Source organism: Strigops habroptila, chromosome 2, assembly GCF_004027225.2.
Source record: "Strigops habroptila isolate Jane chromosome 2, bStrHab1.2.pri, whole genome shotgun sequence".
Taxonomy (NCBI): Eukaryota; Metazoa; Chordata; class Aves; order Psittaciformes; family Psittacidae; genus Strigops; species Strigops habroptila.
The window spans coordinates 29,064,917-29,079,353 of record NC_044278.2 but is presented as its reverse complement, the minus strand read 5'-3'; the positions used below and the strand labels follow the sequence as shown (position 1 = coordinate 29,079,353).

General features: G+C 34.7%; 1 protein-coding gene across 6 annotated transcripts in view; it reads right to left on the bottom strand.

Moving 5' to 3' along the window:
- The window catches only part of ITSN1 (intersectin 1), a 141,501-nt gene that overhangs the window by 55,361 nt on the left and 71,703 nt on the right, over positions 1 to 14,437 (bottom strand). For 4 of the 6 annotated variants that reach the window (XM_030471446.1, XM_030471462.1, XM_030471481.1 and 1 more), the window contains 4 exons: positions 11,946 to 12,067; positions 7,343 to 7,572; positions 5,823 to 5,944; positions 3,957 to 3,971 (listed from right to left, as the gene is read on the bottom strand). In XM_030471446.1, coding sequence (XP_030327306.1) covers positions 3,957 to 3,971; positions 5,823 to 5,944; positions 7,343 to 7,572; positions 11,946 to 12,067 — 489 coding nt within the window. The remainder of the gene's footprint in view (positions 1 to 3,956; positions 3,972 to 5,822; positions 5,945 to 7,342; positions 7,573 to 11,945; positions 12,068 to 14,437) is intronic. The other 2 variants (XM_030471452.1, XM_030471488.1) reach the window with 1 other exon arrangement.

The window sequence follows — 14,437 nt, the reverse complement described above, 5'->3', positions numbered from 1 at the left end:
AAGTAATTCACCATTGCTATCCTACCCCTGCTGAATTGATAGGGTGGCTAAATATCTTCAAGGAAAGGTCAGTTGCAGAAACTTTTAGAAGAAAAAAGACAATAATTGTATTTGGTAATAATTTTGGTAAATTAAGTGTTCTAGCTATCTAACCTCTTCGATAGGTCAAAAGAATCTCAGTTTTCAAGGAAATCCGTACATGTGAATAGGGTTTGCACCTCTGACAGTAGGTAAATAATACCTACTTTGTACAGTAACCTGCTGTACTGCAGATTCCCCAGCAATAGTCAAGTCAGCTGTAAAACCAGGCCAGTAATGAAGTCAGATGACCAACCCTACACAATGGCTGGTTTTGGGCAAGAATCTCTCTCATCAGTTTAGGCAACTAGCAATTGGTATTTCAAAATACATGGGTTTCAAACAACAGAGTAATTCAAGAGTTGGCAGTGGCAGATAACACAGCAGTCAGAGATGCTTAAATTTGTATTTCTCAATCACCTGACACTATTTCTTAAAAATCCATTATCAGTGTGAGGGATCTGTTGATAACAGAATGCTTCATGAGCTGAGGAATAAGAAATAGTATATTTTTCAGTCAAAGCAGTTTTCAGTATATTACATTATATGAAAATAGCATATACTAGTGTCTCAAGCCAGATGCTTCTACAGTTGAAAACACACCTACAAATTTACTCTAATCATTTTAACAAAATATAACCCCATCAGCTGCTTATTTAGAGAAGAAAAAAAAATAGTGGCAAAAAAAAAAATTTTGTGGCAATGGTGCAAACTAGTCACTCTAAACCAGAGGTGGGACCACTCTTTTGCCTAGACATAACTGAAACTGAAGCAGAAAATCTTCTGCCCCTGATTGTGCCCAGACTACTCATTTGAGCTGCTGACAGATTGCTTTGCCTTTAGCCAGTTGTCTCTTTGCCTCCTATCGTAATTTGTATCCCACACCCCTCTTCTGGTGCAAAACAATCCATTATTTCTGCTTTTTGTTGGGTCCATCTTCTGTCTCAGTCCTTTTCAACTCAAAGCAAACCCAGAAATAAACGGGCTCCATGCTTGACCGGTTCAGTGTGGTTTTACTGCAGTGCAGAGCAAAATTTCCACTGCAGCACTGAATAGGATTGTTAAAGCAGCAGTATGAGTGATGAAAGGTCACAGCAGAGGGTGAATCTTGGGAGACAGGGAGAAATGGATTAACAGCACCTGATGACAAATTGAATAATGTAAACAGTAATAACAGTCACATAGTTTCTACTCTCATTCAATTGGTGGTAACTTTTTACAGGTAGTAACTAGAATCACTAACATACAATAAAATTAGGACTGAAAAGCAGAAAATCTGTTATGGTGGTGCTTGAAACTAACCTTTGAAACTGCTGTTTCAGGCAGAAATGCTTTGTACAAGCAGAGAAAAAAAAAAATCTACAACCAATTTAATGTCTCTTTAGAAGACAGTTTCAAGTTAAAATAATTCATAAAACAGCCTATTAGGATAGTCAAATTTATGCTTATTTGATCCAATTAAGTTTTCTATGCATACCCATAAAAAAGGCACTTTGAAGGACCATATAAAAACTCAGGTTTCTCAGTCATTCATATAAAGTATAACTTGCATCAGTTTCTGTAGTACAGTACAGGAACTTGGAATAAATACCTTTGCACCATTTTAGAATTCATTTGTTCTAATTTCCTAATATGTTTACACCCACTATCCCCAAGTCCCTATGACAAACTATCCCAATTTATTTGGGACAGCTTGGCCAGCTTGGACGGGGCTTGAGCAACCTGGTCTAGTGGAAGGTGTCCCTGCCCACGGCAGGGGGGTTAGAACTAGATGAGCTTCAAGGTCCCTTCCAACTCAAACCATACTGTCATTCTATGATTTTTAAAAATATTGTTTTACCCCCAAAATATAACTAGACTTTAAATGTACATCTGAATCGTGAAATATAATGTATGGTTTGATTTTTTATTTATTCAACCATACTTTGAGCCACAGCTTACAACCACTTAGTTTTAGCGGCTGAACACAAGTGACAGGAATAACAGCAACACAACTCTTAGTAGCAAAAGCAATAGGTCCTCTGTCAACAGAAGGGCTGCCTTTGCAGTGGCCTACTCCACTTTGACCTATCTTGTGTTTCACCAGAAGTACATGCACACTGTAAGAGAAGCCCTGTTTTATGGTAGATATTCACTCTAGCTACAAAGTCAAACTCTAATACTCTCACAGAAAGTATTTAATCAAAGATAAACTGAGTACCATCTTCTGTTTTGTTCAACTATCTAACCATTAAATGTCCATTTTAATTGTATTCCACTTTCACGCTTTTGATCTAGATATTTTGAGACTACTGGAACTCCTGTTATAATGCTGAATATAAGCTCTGCAGGCCAGAGAACATATGCTGGATCTAACACAACAAAGCTGTCTGCATGTCTAAACCAAAGAGCTTTCATTCTAACTCTCACAATCAATAACTAACACAACTGATGAGAAACTGTAATTTTGAATTTGGTTTAGACTTTCCATGAAAGCTTCTTTATGAACTTCCTGTTTAACTTACGTTCTTCTGCTACGAGAGCCACTATAATTCAGTAATTCAATAATTGACCTACATTTCCTCGAATTATGCTCAATTTATTTAAAGAAGGTATATTATATAAAACATTATCAGCAACAAAAGAGTCCATTCATTTCCTTCAAACTGGAGCCTAACAGGAGCAAATGCCAGCAGGACTTTGCAAGAGAGCTATCCAAAAGAAATTCCATACATTGTGTACATACATTCATACACATAGTAGAAACTTAAATTCTTGAACAGACAGAGCCCTGAAAGAGACATGGCTTTTTTGGCTCAGAATATTTGTTCCCAGAAAAAAGCTGGGTTAAGTTATAGTTAGGATTATAAATCAATCTAGTCTACAGTGAAAGAAATTTGAAGTACATAGAAAGGCAAGAAGCAGAGAAAGCAGAAATCCAAGTTAAGAGAAAATATAAGAATAATATAATTAAAAAGCAGAAGAGCTAAAAAAAAAAAAAAAAAAAAAAAAATAGAGCCCACACCCCACGCATTCTCTAAACAGTTACACAGGACACATCAGTACTATAGATAACTAATACGTGTACTGGAAAGTCAGGCAGAAGAAAGCCCTCCTCAAATTTGTAAATACTTTTCCTTTCAGAATAAACCTTCATCTCCCTCATTTCCACCAAGACAGCTCTCAAGATTCATACACAGTGTAAAAGTGCATTACAGTTGTAAAAACTATTTACAAGCTATACATCTATTAAAGCCATAAGTCATTCTGACATAATGAATTCTGCAGTCCTAGTTACATCCAGGATTTAGGCCTGGTTCCCATGTGTGCGGTCAATGGATTCGGGCTTCAGCTGGACTCTCTGCTCATGGCAGTAACAGTTTGAATGTTATCTTCTGTACAGCTATATGATTACAGGACATGATTGCACAAGCCTGCACATACAAAGCCATTTATAAGTATTACAACGGTGAATTGCTAAATTTGCTTATGTTAGAACACAGTTACCCTAAGCAATACTTATTTCATTGCACACAGTAAACTCCTAAATGTATATGTCAGCTTAACTACAGAGTTGCGTTTATGTCATAGGTTAGACACACTTTAACATGTAAGCTTGTAAATTATTATTTTCCAAAAAACGTAACCAACTGAAACCTTGCAGCACCACAGGACACGACAAACATTTAAGGACAGGGAAAAACCTAGGTGTCCAAATGCCCATTATCAAAAGTAAGTTCTGGCCCATTGCGCTTAAATTACTTTTGACAATGTGAGCTAGTTTGTTAATTTTACCCTAGGTGAATTCAAAAACAAGTAAACTACATGGCAACAAAAATCTGTATTTATGAAAATGAATAAATTGCATAGACTTCCTAATAGTCATATAGCACACTTACCCATTCCCTTTTAACCTCCATCAGGAAAGCAATGATTTAAAGCAAGGCAGAATTATAACACATTTCACAAAAGTGTCTTATATTAACTTTTCTAAGAGTAGCCCATTTAAGCAATAACTACAGAGCAGGAGATAAATCCCACAAGAATCAGTCATCAGGTTTAATTATTGTCAAAAGTAAGTTAAATAAAGAAAATTGAGAGTAGTTACCCTAGTTCTGTAGGATAAGCTAAAATGAGGTCCAAAAATAAGATACAAAAAGATGCAAATTACCACAAACTCTCTAAAACGTGTGAAATGCTCCTTAAACACCATGTATTTTTGGCAAAAATGTTATTTCCCTGCAAGTCTACTTAATATTAGTGATTGCTCTTCCTCAAGGAAAAAAACAAAATACTTACATGCCTAGGCTACAATCTGTTTCCCAAGAAAGCAAGACAACACAGCATTTTTTAATAGCCTAAGGAGACCCATGTACTTGCATCCTCTCTCATTTAACAGCTGTCTGACCAATACTATTTCTTGATGTAGAACAACAAACACCACATTGCATTGTTATTTAGAATGAATGGCATTGGGTCTCTTCCTGAGTCATTCAGTAGTGCTACCAATCCAGGATTTGCCTTTTATTTTCTAAAGCAGATTCTAACATCACAAACCCAACAATTATAATAAAAAGGCTGAGATGAAGGCTCGTCTCCCCAGAATACACACATTAAAAAAAATAGTTACCATTAAAACTTATGAGAGTCTACAAAGTGTATTTTTTCCCAAGTCCATTTCTTCTAAACTGTGCCAAAACGCAGTAGCTCCTAATATCTATTTTGTTGGGTAGACATTACAATGAAAATAATTACCCACAGTGAATAAGATATTTAATAGTTAAACTAGGAATTTTCATTATGCATAGACATAGGTATGTTAAGATCATACTAGTAATTTATTAATATTAACATACACATTCGGTAACTGCAGTCATTAACAACAGAACTGCTGGTCATATCCGTGTATCTCAACAGCTATGTATAAAAAGGAAAAGAAATTATTCTATATCAACACACCTGCAACCAAATTTTTAGGTTTTGAAGTTTTCATTTTTAGCAAAGTAATTTTATCTATTGTATATGCTCTTTAAAATAAATTTAAAGGCATCTCGTAAGAGTTAAGTAGATTAAAGAGTAAATTATCATACAATTCCAAGCTACAATAGATCATTATATCAAATACTGTCACCAAGAGTTGTATAAAAATTTCCACTATTGCTGAAGAAGAACCGCCACCATACAAAGACTATGTTAATGTTTATGTGACCATTACAGAAGTGTAGCCATCTCATAGTTTAGCATAACTGTTTCACACAGTATTACACTGGGCATCACATTCTCTTAATAAAGGCAATTTTTCAAATTAAAAATTTTACACTGATCTTGTCCTACTCTTATAAAAAGGTAGATTTCTTATTAGAAACACACTTTATCAAAGCCAGTTTTTGATTTCCACACATAATAGCCACCCTCAATAGAAAATAAAAGTAACTTTTTTTCCAAGGTACCTTGGAGGACAGGAAACCTCTCACTGAGATAACTTCTTTATAGGAACATTTTTAAACCCATTGACAGACACATACAGCTCAGCATGCTGAAACTGATACGATCTACTCATATATTATGTTCAAACTTTACACTTACAATGAACTGTAAGAAGCTATCCATTATTATAATAGGGTTACTTGTCGTATCACGTAATTTCAGTATTCACTGAAATATTTGTCTCAACTCTGTAAAAAATCTTGCCATATATGTAATTTCAGTCACACAAGAGCAAAGCTTAAGTAATTTTATCAAGTAATATCACAATCCCTTCTTACCATGACTATGTCGCCAGGCTGAATACTGATTTCATCGTGGCTTCTTGATTCAAAAGGATACAGTGCTCTATAATACACTATTTTTACATCCTCCTGAGCAGAAATGGTTAGAGGAGCTTTTTCTGAGCAAAGGAAAAAAATGCACAGATACAAAGGAAAAAAAAAAAAAAATCAAAACATATTATTTTTAAATATTTGAAAAATTAGGTGAAAGTGGAGACAAAAATTAACAAACTTTACTTTGTCTGCAGGAAGTACATTATCCCTCTTTTACACAAGGGGAAATAGGAAAATTAATTATTTAAAATAAAACTTCTACTATTTTCTCTGCTAAACATCAGGTAAAATATTGTTATAGTTTAACTTTTATGATATATACTACTATTTTCACAGAAAGAGTTGTGTACTTCTGATACAAAATATATGACTCCTCAATCTGAATCAGCCATGTTAAATCCGATCAGCCATGGGTTCAATTTGAACAATGATGTTCTTGCATTTATCAATGGTAACCCAAGTACTTTTAGAGCCTGCTCGTGTAGTGGCTTCATTTGCAGCCTGACTATGCTTCCAAGAAAGATGTTTCAAAATGTCCTCATACAGATTGCCTGAAAAGAGGTCGCTTACAGATAGTGTTTTTTAAAAAAAATAAATTACTTGCTGAAGATGCATCATTAGAAAAAGAAGAATACAGAAACCCTCCAAAGATATAAGCTAAATTGGTCTTGTATAACACACTTCCTATTTTGCCTATTTGGTCATAAAAGTGCCCTCTGCTACTCTGCACAAATAAAACCTAGCAAGAGGACATATTAGATTGACAATTTTAGATTTGGGCTAAAAGACAGAAGGTAATTTTCCCTTTATGCAATCTTTTTATCAAACATTTAAACAAAGATCACATTTCCAGTCAGTTCTTTTGTGTATGTATCAAAGCCACTTTAGGGGGAGCAATGATTCTCAATACAGGCAAAAGTCAGGTTAGAATGAAGAGAAAAAGCTCTTAGCTGAAAGTGATTGTGTGCATAGCAAAAAAATAAAAAAAAAGGTATTAAATCTTAGACTTCAGGTTATTTGTTCAGTAAACAACATGCATGGGGAAAGGGGAAGAGGAAAAAGGATAACTAAATTATATATTGCTACTACTCTCAAAATTCCAAGGCAAATATTCCACATCAAAATAAGAATTGTAAAGAAAAATACAGAAATAATTTTTGACATATTGTATCAAGATCTTACAACAGTTTTAGCGAAGATTCTCTCTTCAGCTGGCACCGTGAGTGAGTGTCATCAACTGTGCTTCACACTCTGCTAAAAACTATCCTTTTAGAAAGAATAGTGAAGCCTAAAAGAACAACCTTTTGGAGTCTAGAACTTAATCCATACATGATCTACCTTCATAAGACTAGCAATCCAATTCTGAACCATAATATTCTTCTGTATGAAATGGGAGGACAAAACAGAAAAGAATTGTTCAAGAAGCATGTGCAACAGCATTTCTTGAATTTTTTATTTTCTACCTGCATTTGACCAAGGAGCCTGGACAGCTGGCTTGATTGGCTCTTGATGTGGTTGGAAAAGCTTGCTCAGTTTCTCTTGCATTTCCTGTTTCCCCTTATCGTCACTTTCCTTCTTCTTGGTTATTTCTTCCCTTTTTTGTTTTTCATCTTCTTGAATTTTTTTTTGCCACTGAAGTTCTTCTTCCGGTTGCACTCGATCAAGCCGCTGTTTATCCCGTTCCTGGATTCGCCTGTTGGACAATTAAGGTGGGTTTTTTTTAAGCCAGTCAAACAAAATACCATAAAAGTTAGTTGTCCTTCGTGTGATCTATAGAATAAAGTGTACTCTTTATGGCTTTTGCATACCCTGTAAGAGCTGTTAATTTTATTTTGGTGAGTTATCAATCACTCTACATCATCTTCTTACACAATGACTCCTAGAGTGCAAAGGAGAAATATTCAGAAAGATTTGCTATGACTCCATATGCATTCATAGAGAAAAAGCTGTGACTCTCAGACAAGTGAGAGAACACAATTTCATGTAACCAACTACTAAGTGCAGATCTCTATTACCTTGAGTTGCTTTGTCTTTGCATTTAAAAAACTACCTTTAATGCAATTTTTTATTTTAATTTGCATATCAATTCTGTACCTTTACAATACAATTCCACAGAACTCTAAAAGAGGTACGGAGCATCCTGAGCATACAGAAATGATAAACTAGCTATGCTTTGGAGCTAAATGTAAGGTGGGAAAAAACATTCAAAGCTATTTTTTCTTGCCAGAGTTCTCAGGGATCCGTAAATGCTAAACTTTACCTTCTTTATTGAGGCTGCAATCTCTTCTATACTGACATGAAAATAAATATATCTACCTGTGTTTTTCTAATTGTATGAAACTTTACACAGGTATCTTAGAACACTCTTAGTCAGCTCACAATGTTCTGAAAATTATAAGCTTGATAACAATTTACTGTCTTACACGTTCAGTCCAGCCTCTTCAACTTAACAACATCCGAGTCTCAGCTTGAGGACTGAACAATATTTGTGTATTCTCTTTTCATCATTTTCCATGGGATTCATAAACCCTATGCAGTTGTTTTAAGTGATGAACTGTATGGAGAAAGGAGGAAGCGGGGGAAGAGGGGAATAGAAGGGAACAGAAACTTCCCTTGGCTGAAGAAACAAAACTCCTTGGCATCCAAGAACCCAAACATAAGCCCTTCAGTTCCATGCAGCTGTAAGGCTGCTTTTGAAAACCCCTTCCCAAGCAGTCTAATTCAAGCAACCTGACTATATCAGCATTGCAAGTTACCATTTTCAATTGCCTCACAATTCCTTTTATTTAATTTAGGCCTGTAGATATCAGCTACAGCTATCACCAGACATTTTCAAAATTAATCGTTAAAGTTTTCTCTGAAACTCAATAAGCAGCAAATTATACACTTCAATTTTCATCTGCTCAGCACTGACTTCAGCTCTAAAATGCAAAAGGAGTAGGAATATAAAATAAGTTGGTTCTGCTTATTTTCTCAAAGCTGCAAACATCCGCAGGTAAGACTCAAAATAGCGAAGTCAGGAAAAAAAAAACCAACCAAAAAAAAACAAACCCCAAAACAAACAAAAAACAAGCAAACAAACAAAACGCCAACAAACAATCAGTTATCAGAAAGTATGTCCATCCTGATCCTTCTGTTGAGAGGCAAGGAGTAAAAATATCTGCAAGCTTCACACAGCACTTGCAGAACTATTCAATTATACATTCCCAGCTGTGAAAGCTAACAAGTTCCTTCATCTCCAACAGAGGACAAAACAACAGACAAAAAGAATAAATATTCTCTGCTAGAAACAATTTGCACCAGTAAAGATAACTTCAAAGGGCTGTAGCATATGACCTATTTCACTTCCATACCTCCTTCCTATTCGCAGAATCAGTGACAAAGGCATGATAACAAGCTGGTCATTACAGACTTGGCCTGCTATATAGAATGTCATGAACCAAGAATAACATGAATTCCTGGCCAGAAACTGTGTGAGGGGAAAAAAAAAAAAAAAAAATTAGTTCCTTAAGGGGAAAAATCCACTTTCCAAATAGTAGGTTGGCACCAGAGGGCAAAAATCTCATCTCTATCAAAGTAAGTTTTGAGTTGACAAGAATAATTTCTGAAAGGTATCAAGGTACCTGTTGAAGTAACTGCTTAAGATGACAGCTAACTTACAAGCTCAAAAAAAAATCTTTGGTTCTTAATGAAATTGCCTATATTATTTCAATATGCCATATCAGTACACCGCAAGTAGAGCTTAAGACACCAGTATGAAGGAGATCACTTCTTCCTCTATGAAACACTGCCATGCTTTTCTGCCTTCGATGCAAAGTCATTTAATAAGTTAATAAATTCACTGTTCTGACAACCTCTTATTTTAATTGCTCAATTTGTCCTTCATATGTTCATTTGCAAAGTATTCAGAGCCAATTACTCAATAGCTTTGTTGCAACACTGAAGCTGCACCACACAGGCATACAGAGTTCAACTTTCTTTTGACTTGAGTGACATCTTCCCTAGTGAGTTTATTCAGATGGGCTTTAAATGGGAACTTGAGGTTTTCATTATGTTTCTAGTAGAGCGATTAAGTCTTCCCATACCTATAACCTAAGTTTGCTCTAACTGTTGGAGTGAGAAGAGCAGGCAAAAAAAAGGTATCTTGGGAGGATGGGGGATATGTGTGATTTTTTTTTAACTTCTGTAGCAGCCGCAGAATTTTTTTCTTTGATTGTTATGGAAGCTAATATCATGAGTTAAAGACAGGGAACGGAATAGGAAGAGTCATAGAAACTAAAGAAACACAAGCCTAGGTGTGAATGCCACAGCTTCGGGGTAGGAATGGAAAACCTGACATTCTGCTCTTTTCCTTACTTCAAGACTCCTCATGTGTGAATTATTGTGGAATACAACCTCTAATCTGGGATTTACATATACTTGCTTTCACTTTATTAATTTCCTTTTTTCTCCCACCAATTGCATTATACTACTCTTGCAGTTTTTATCCCAAACACTCGTTTTTGTTCTAACTGTATATTACTCCCACAGTCATACAAGTCTGCATGGAATTAGCCTTAAAATAATTAAGACTAATCAGCGATAAGAGGTCTTCACAAAGACCTCTACCATCCCCAAATATGTATGTCTGTATCTTTATTTGCTCAATTAATTATGTGCATAATGCAGTGCGTAACTACAAAAAACTGTTAAGACAGTTCTCAGTATAAAATGATTGTGGTTATCATTAAGCCAAAGGTTAAAGTGTGCATAATTATGATCTCAGATTATTCTTCCTTTCTTTGCTTTCACTAGAGCTATTAAAAGGCAGCGTACTGCCATAATTATTATGGGGCAATTTCCAGGTTATGAGTATTAACCATTTACCTTATTCATCTTGGTGTCTAGTGGAAATCAGTAAGACTGGCAGACTGCTTGTTATCACCAATTACAATTACTTAGAAGCTTGAATATTTGGGCAGCATGAAGTTCTGCATTATCAATAATGTCTGAATGCTCAGCTAGCATGAAAAGTCAGAGATTAAGTTTTCCATGACAGAATCTTTTCCTTTTAAAAATCTGGTTTTCAAATTTCCATTTTTTCTGGAAGGAAGCAGAGTATTTTATTCAATATTCTGAAACAGAATATTTCTTGTTTTCCTATACTTCCAGTATCTCAGCAGCCTTCTTGTTTTCAAGGAAAGTTCCATCGTGATTACCATATTTAGTGTAGTTATTTCTTCATGATGGAAAGCTGTATTTTTAGAAAGTTTGCTATTTCTGAAATAGATCTTTAAAATTTTTTAAAGGCATAGGTTTTATGTAAATTATTTAAGAATTATCTGAAGTAAATTGCTTTCTGTTTATAAGATTTCTGTTTGAAGATATGGTTTTCACTGAGACCTTGCTTTGGTTTTGCCTGAAATGTAAAAATTAACTTGATTCACCATGTAGTAACACAGGCTATCAATTCAGCTTAGATCACACTCCATCTAATGCTATAACCAATAATTTAAGACCTTTTGTTCCCAGGTCCTTGCTTTCATCTCTTGACCAACATCTGACTACATTAAGACTATAAAAACCCCACAATTGCTAAAAATTAAATCAAACAGCTATTGATAAATGATGTCAGAATCGAATTGGTTGCTAGCCTATATGCCATTCATTTTACACAAATATATTATAAATACATGTAGAAAACAAATTTCCCAAGTTTGTAGCAGAAAAACATTAGCTCTGTATTTTATGTCAGTAAAGTTAGACTGTTTAAGAACCTTTCTAGGTATAGAAGTTTAAGTAACGTTTAAGTAACACTGGTGAAACTTGTATGTATCACTGACAATCAGAGTCACAGACAGATGCAGAAGCTCGTCTCGACAGCACACTTCTTATTCAAGAATTAATCAAGAGATTCTCCAAGTTTTAAAAGGACTGAAATGAAACTTGGCCCAGGCCTTGGGTACTCTTAGCTTTTAGTGATATATTATTTGAGATCAGATTATGCTCCTTGGAATAGAGTTTATTTACTTGTTTGCAAAACGTTTTGCACTTTAACAGAGAAAGGGCTTAAATTCGAGCAGTTACCTTTGAGCTTCTTTTTGCTTTTCCAGTTCTGTTTTCCTTTCTTGTTCCTTCTGTTTCAGCCTCTCAGCTTCCAAGTTCTTTTGCTTTTGTAGTTGCTGTTTGTTATGTATTTCTCTCAGCTCCTAGAGAAAAAAGTAAAATATGTGTAAACACATACTATGTGAATCATAACTAATGGCTCCATATATTTAATTGTGAAGTAACAAAACTTGCGAATAATTGGGTATCTCTGTTCAAACTTATGAGTATTGCCAAATGCAATGGCAGACATTTAAGGTAGAGTCAAAGGACTATAAGCCACTTACTGTTTTCCTATATTATCCATATAACCTGAGATGTTAAAGGATTAATACACAAGAGAAGCTTTTTTAAATGAGACCCTAAAAAGTTAACAGAAGTTTGATGAAGGTTTATCTCAAAAATCACTTATGATTTAAGTTGTTTGCTGGTTTGTTGAATTCATTTACTAAATTCCATAAAAAATACCTGCCTTCTGAGCTGCTCATAATAGCAACTGTTTCAGTTGATTTTGATTTTCAAGGTTTTATTTTGAAATTAATGATGATTTACTGAAGAATCTTCATGATTGTTTTACACAATATATATACAATATATATTGTTTTATATATTTGCCAGGGGAGGTTTAGGTTGGATAGAGCCTTGAGTGAGTATAGCGTGAGGCATCCCTGTGTCTCTGGCGGGTTGGAACTAGATGATCTTAAGGTCCTTTCCAACCCTAACCATTCTATGATACTATGATATTAGGAAAAATTTCTTCACCAAAAGGGTGGTCATGTATTGGAACAGGCTTCCAAGGGAACACTATCCCTGGAAGTGTTCAAAAACCATGTAGACAAGGACCTTAGTGACATGGTTTAGTGGTGGACTTGGCAGTGCTGGGGTTATGGTTGGACTTCATGATCTTAAAGGTCTTTTCCAACCTAGCTGATTCTATGATTTTTCATCTAGGAGACTGCATTCCTTAAGCAATGTCTTTGGAATGAATCACGGCACAGAAAGTATATGTCCATATAAAAGTCAGTCTTCCTTTAGTTAACTGGAAAGGTGTTGTCTGAAACATTTAGAATACAAATAATAATAAAACCATCATATTTTCCTTAAGATTTGTTTTCTGCGTTAACACCTATTATGACAAATACAAGTTTTATTTGGAATCATTTTGCATTCCTAGAATTTTGTGTCTAAACTCCTCAGTAATACAAGGGGAAAAAAAGGACATTTTTACCTATGACAACTGAAATTTTTCATTGAAAACAGTTCATTTTAAAAAATTGGTATGTTTTAACGTAAATATAGTACAGACAAAAATATGCAGAAAAAGTCTGTAGTAGTAAATTCTTTCTAAATCTATATCTTAATAATGTCTACTTTTATTGAAATACATTATGACTTACATCATACAGGTTTGTTTAATTCTTGTATCCATAAAAAGTTTATCTTAATTCAGAGATTGAAATGGCTAACAGCCAAATGGCTAACAGCATTTGGATAGCTTTACAGAAATTTACAATCTAAAAATTAGCCAAATGAAGACTATGCTCATGCACTGACTGAAATATAGAAAGTTGTGTAAGAGAAAAAAATTAATAATAAATTAAAAAAAACCCAAACCTGAATATCAAAGTGATTCAAAGGGCCAAAATGAGGAAAGTTTCAGTAAGTTAATTTTACAACATTAACAGTAACTTCTTAGCAATAGTTTCACAAAAGTTGAAAGTTAATACCCATTTGTTTACAAACTGTACTTGCACTGTGCCTAAAAATTTTAGTCAGTGAAAGTAATACATGCATTAGTGCTGAATGACTGTACACTGTGCAACTTCAAATTTTAAGATGTCAGAAGAACCATGTCACAAAGAGCAGCACCACGTGATCTTTGCGAGCTATTAAAAACACTTCTGACATAGGGATAAAAGGCAAAAAAACCCAAAACTTAAGTTGAACCTCGTGTCCTGGCTCTCAGTCTCATTTCATTAATGATCCTCAACTTTAAATTCAACGAAAACTGAATTCAACATCATTAAAGAGATAATCAGTTCTAATACAACTTTTAATTAAAACTCTGCCAAGGCTTAAAACTCACTGAAACACAGAGATAATTTGGGAAATACCGTATTTTATGAGCATCATTATTTTCCATAGTTACATTAAAGCTTAGAAGATAGTTAGGATCTAGAATGGATATTACAGAATGTAAAATAAACTACTCTCGGAAAATCACCAGAATTACTCAGGCAGGATATTGCCTTTAGAAAAATTTTTAAACCCTGAATGCCCATGGTTATAAACATTCATGCATAGCATCATTTTGGACTAAGGAAAACGGCTACTAAGAAGGAAATACATTAGCAATATTGAACATAATGGGTTTTTAGTAGCTGGCCCATAATGAACGATGAGAAAATGAAAAGGATCAGGAGATTGCAGTGAATACACAGCTGGTCAACTGCATCTGGAGCTGGAGGTGGTCT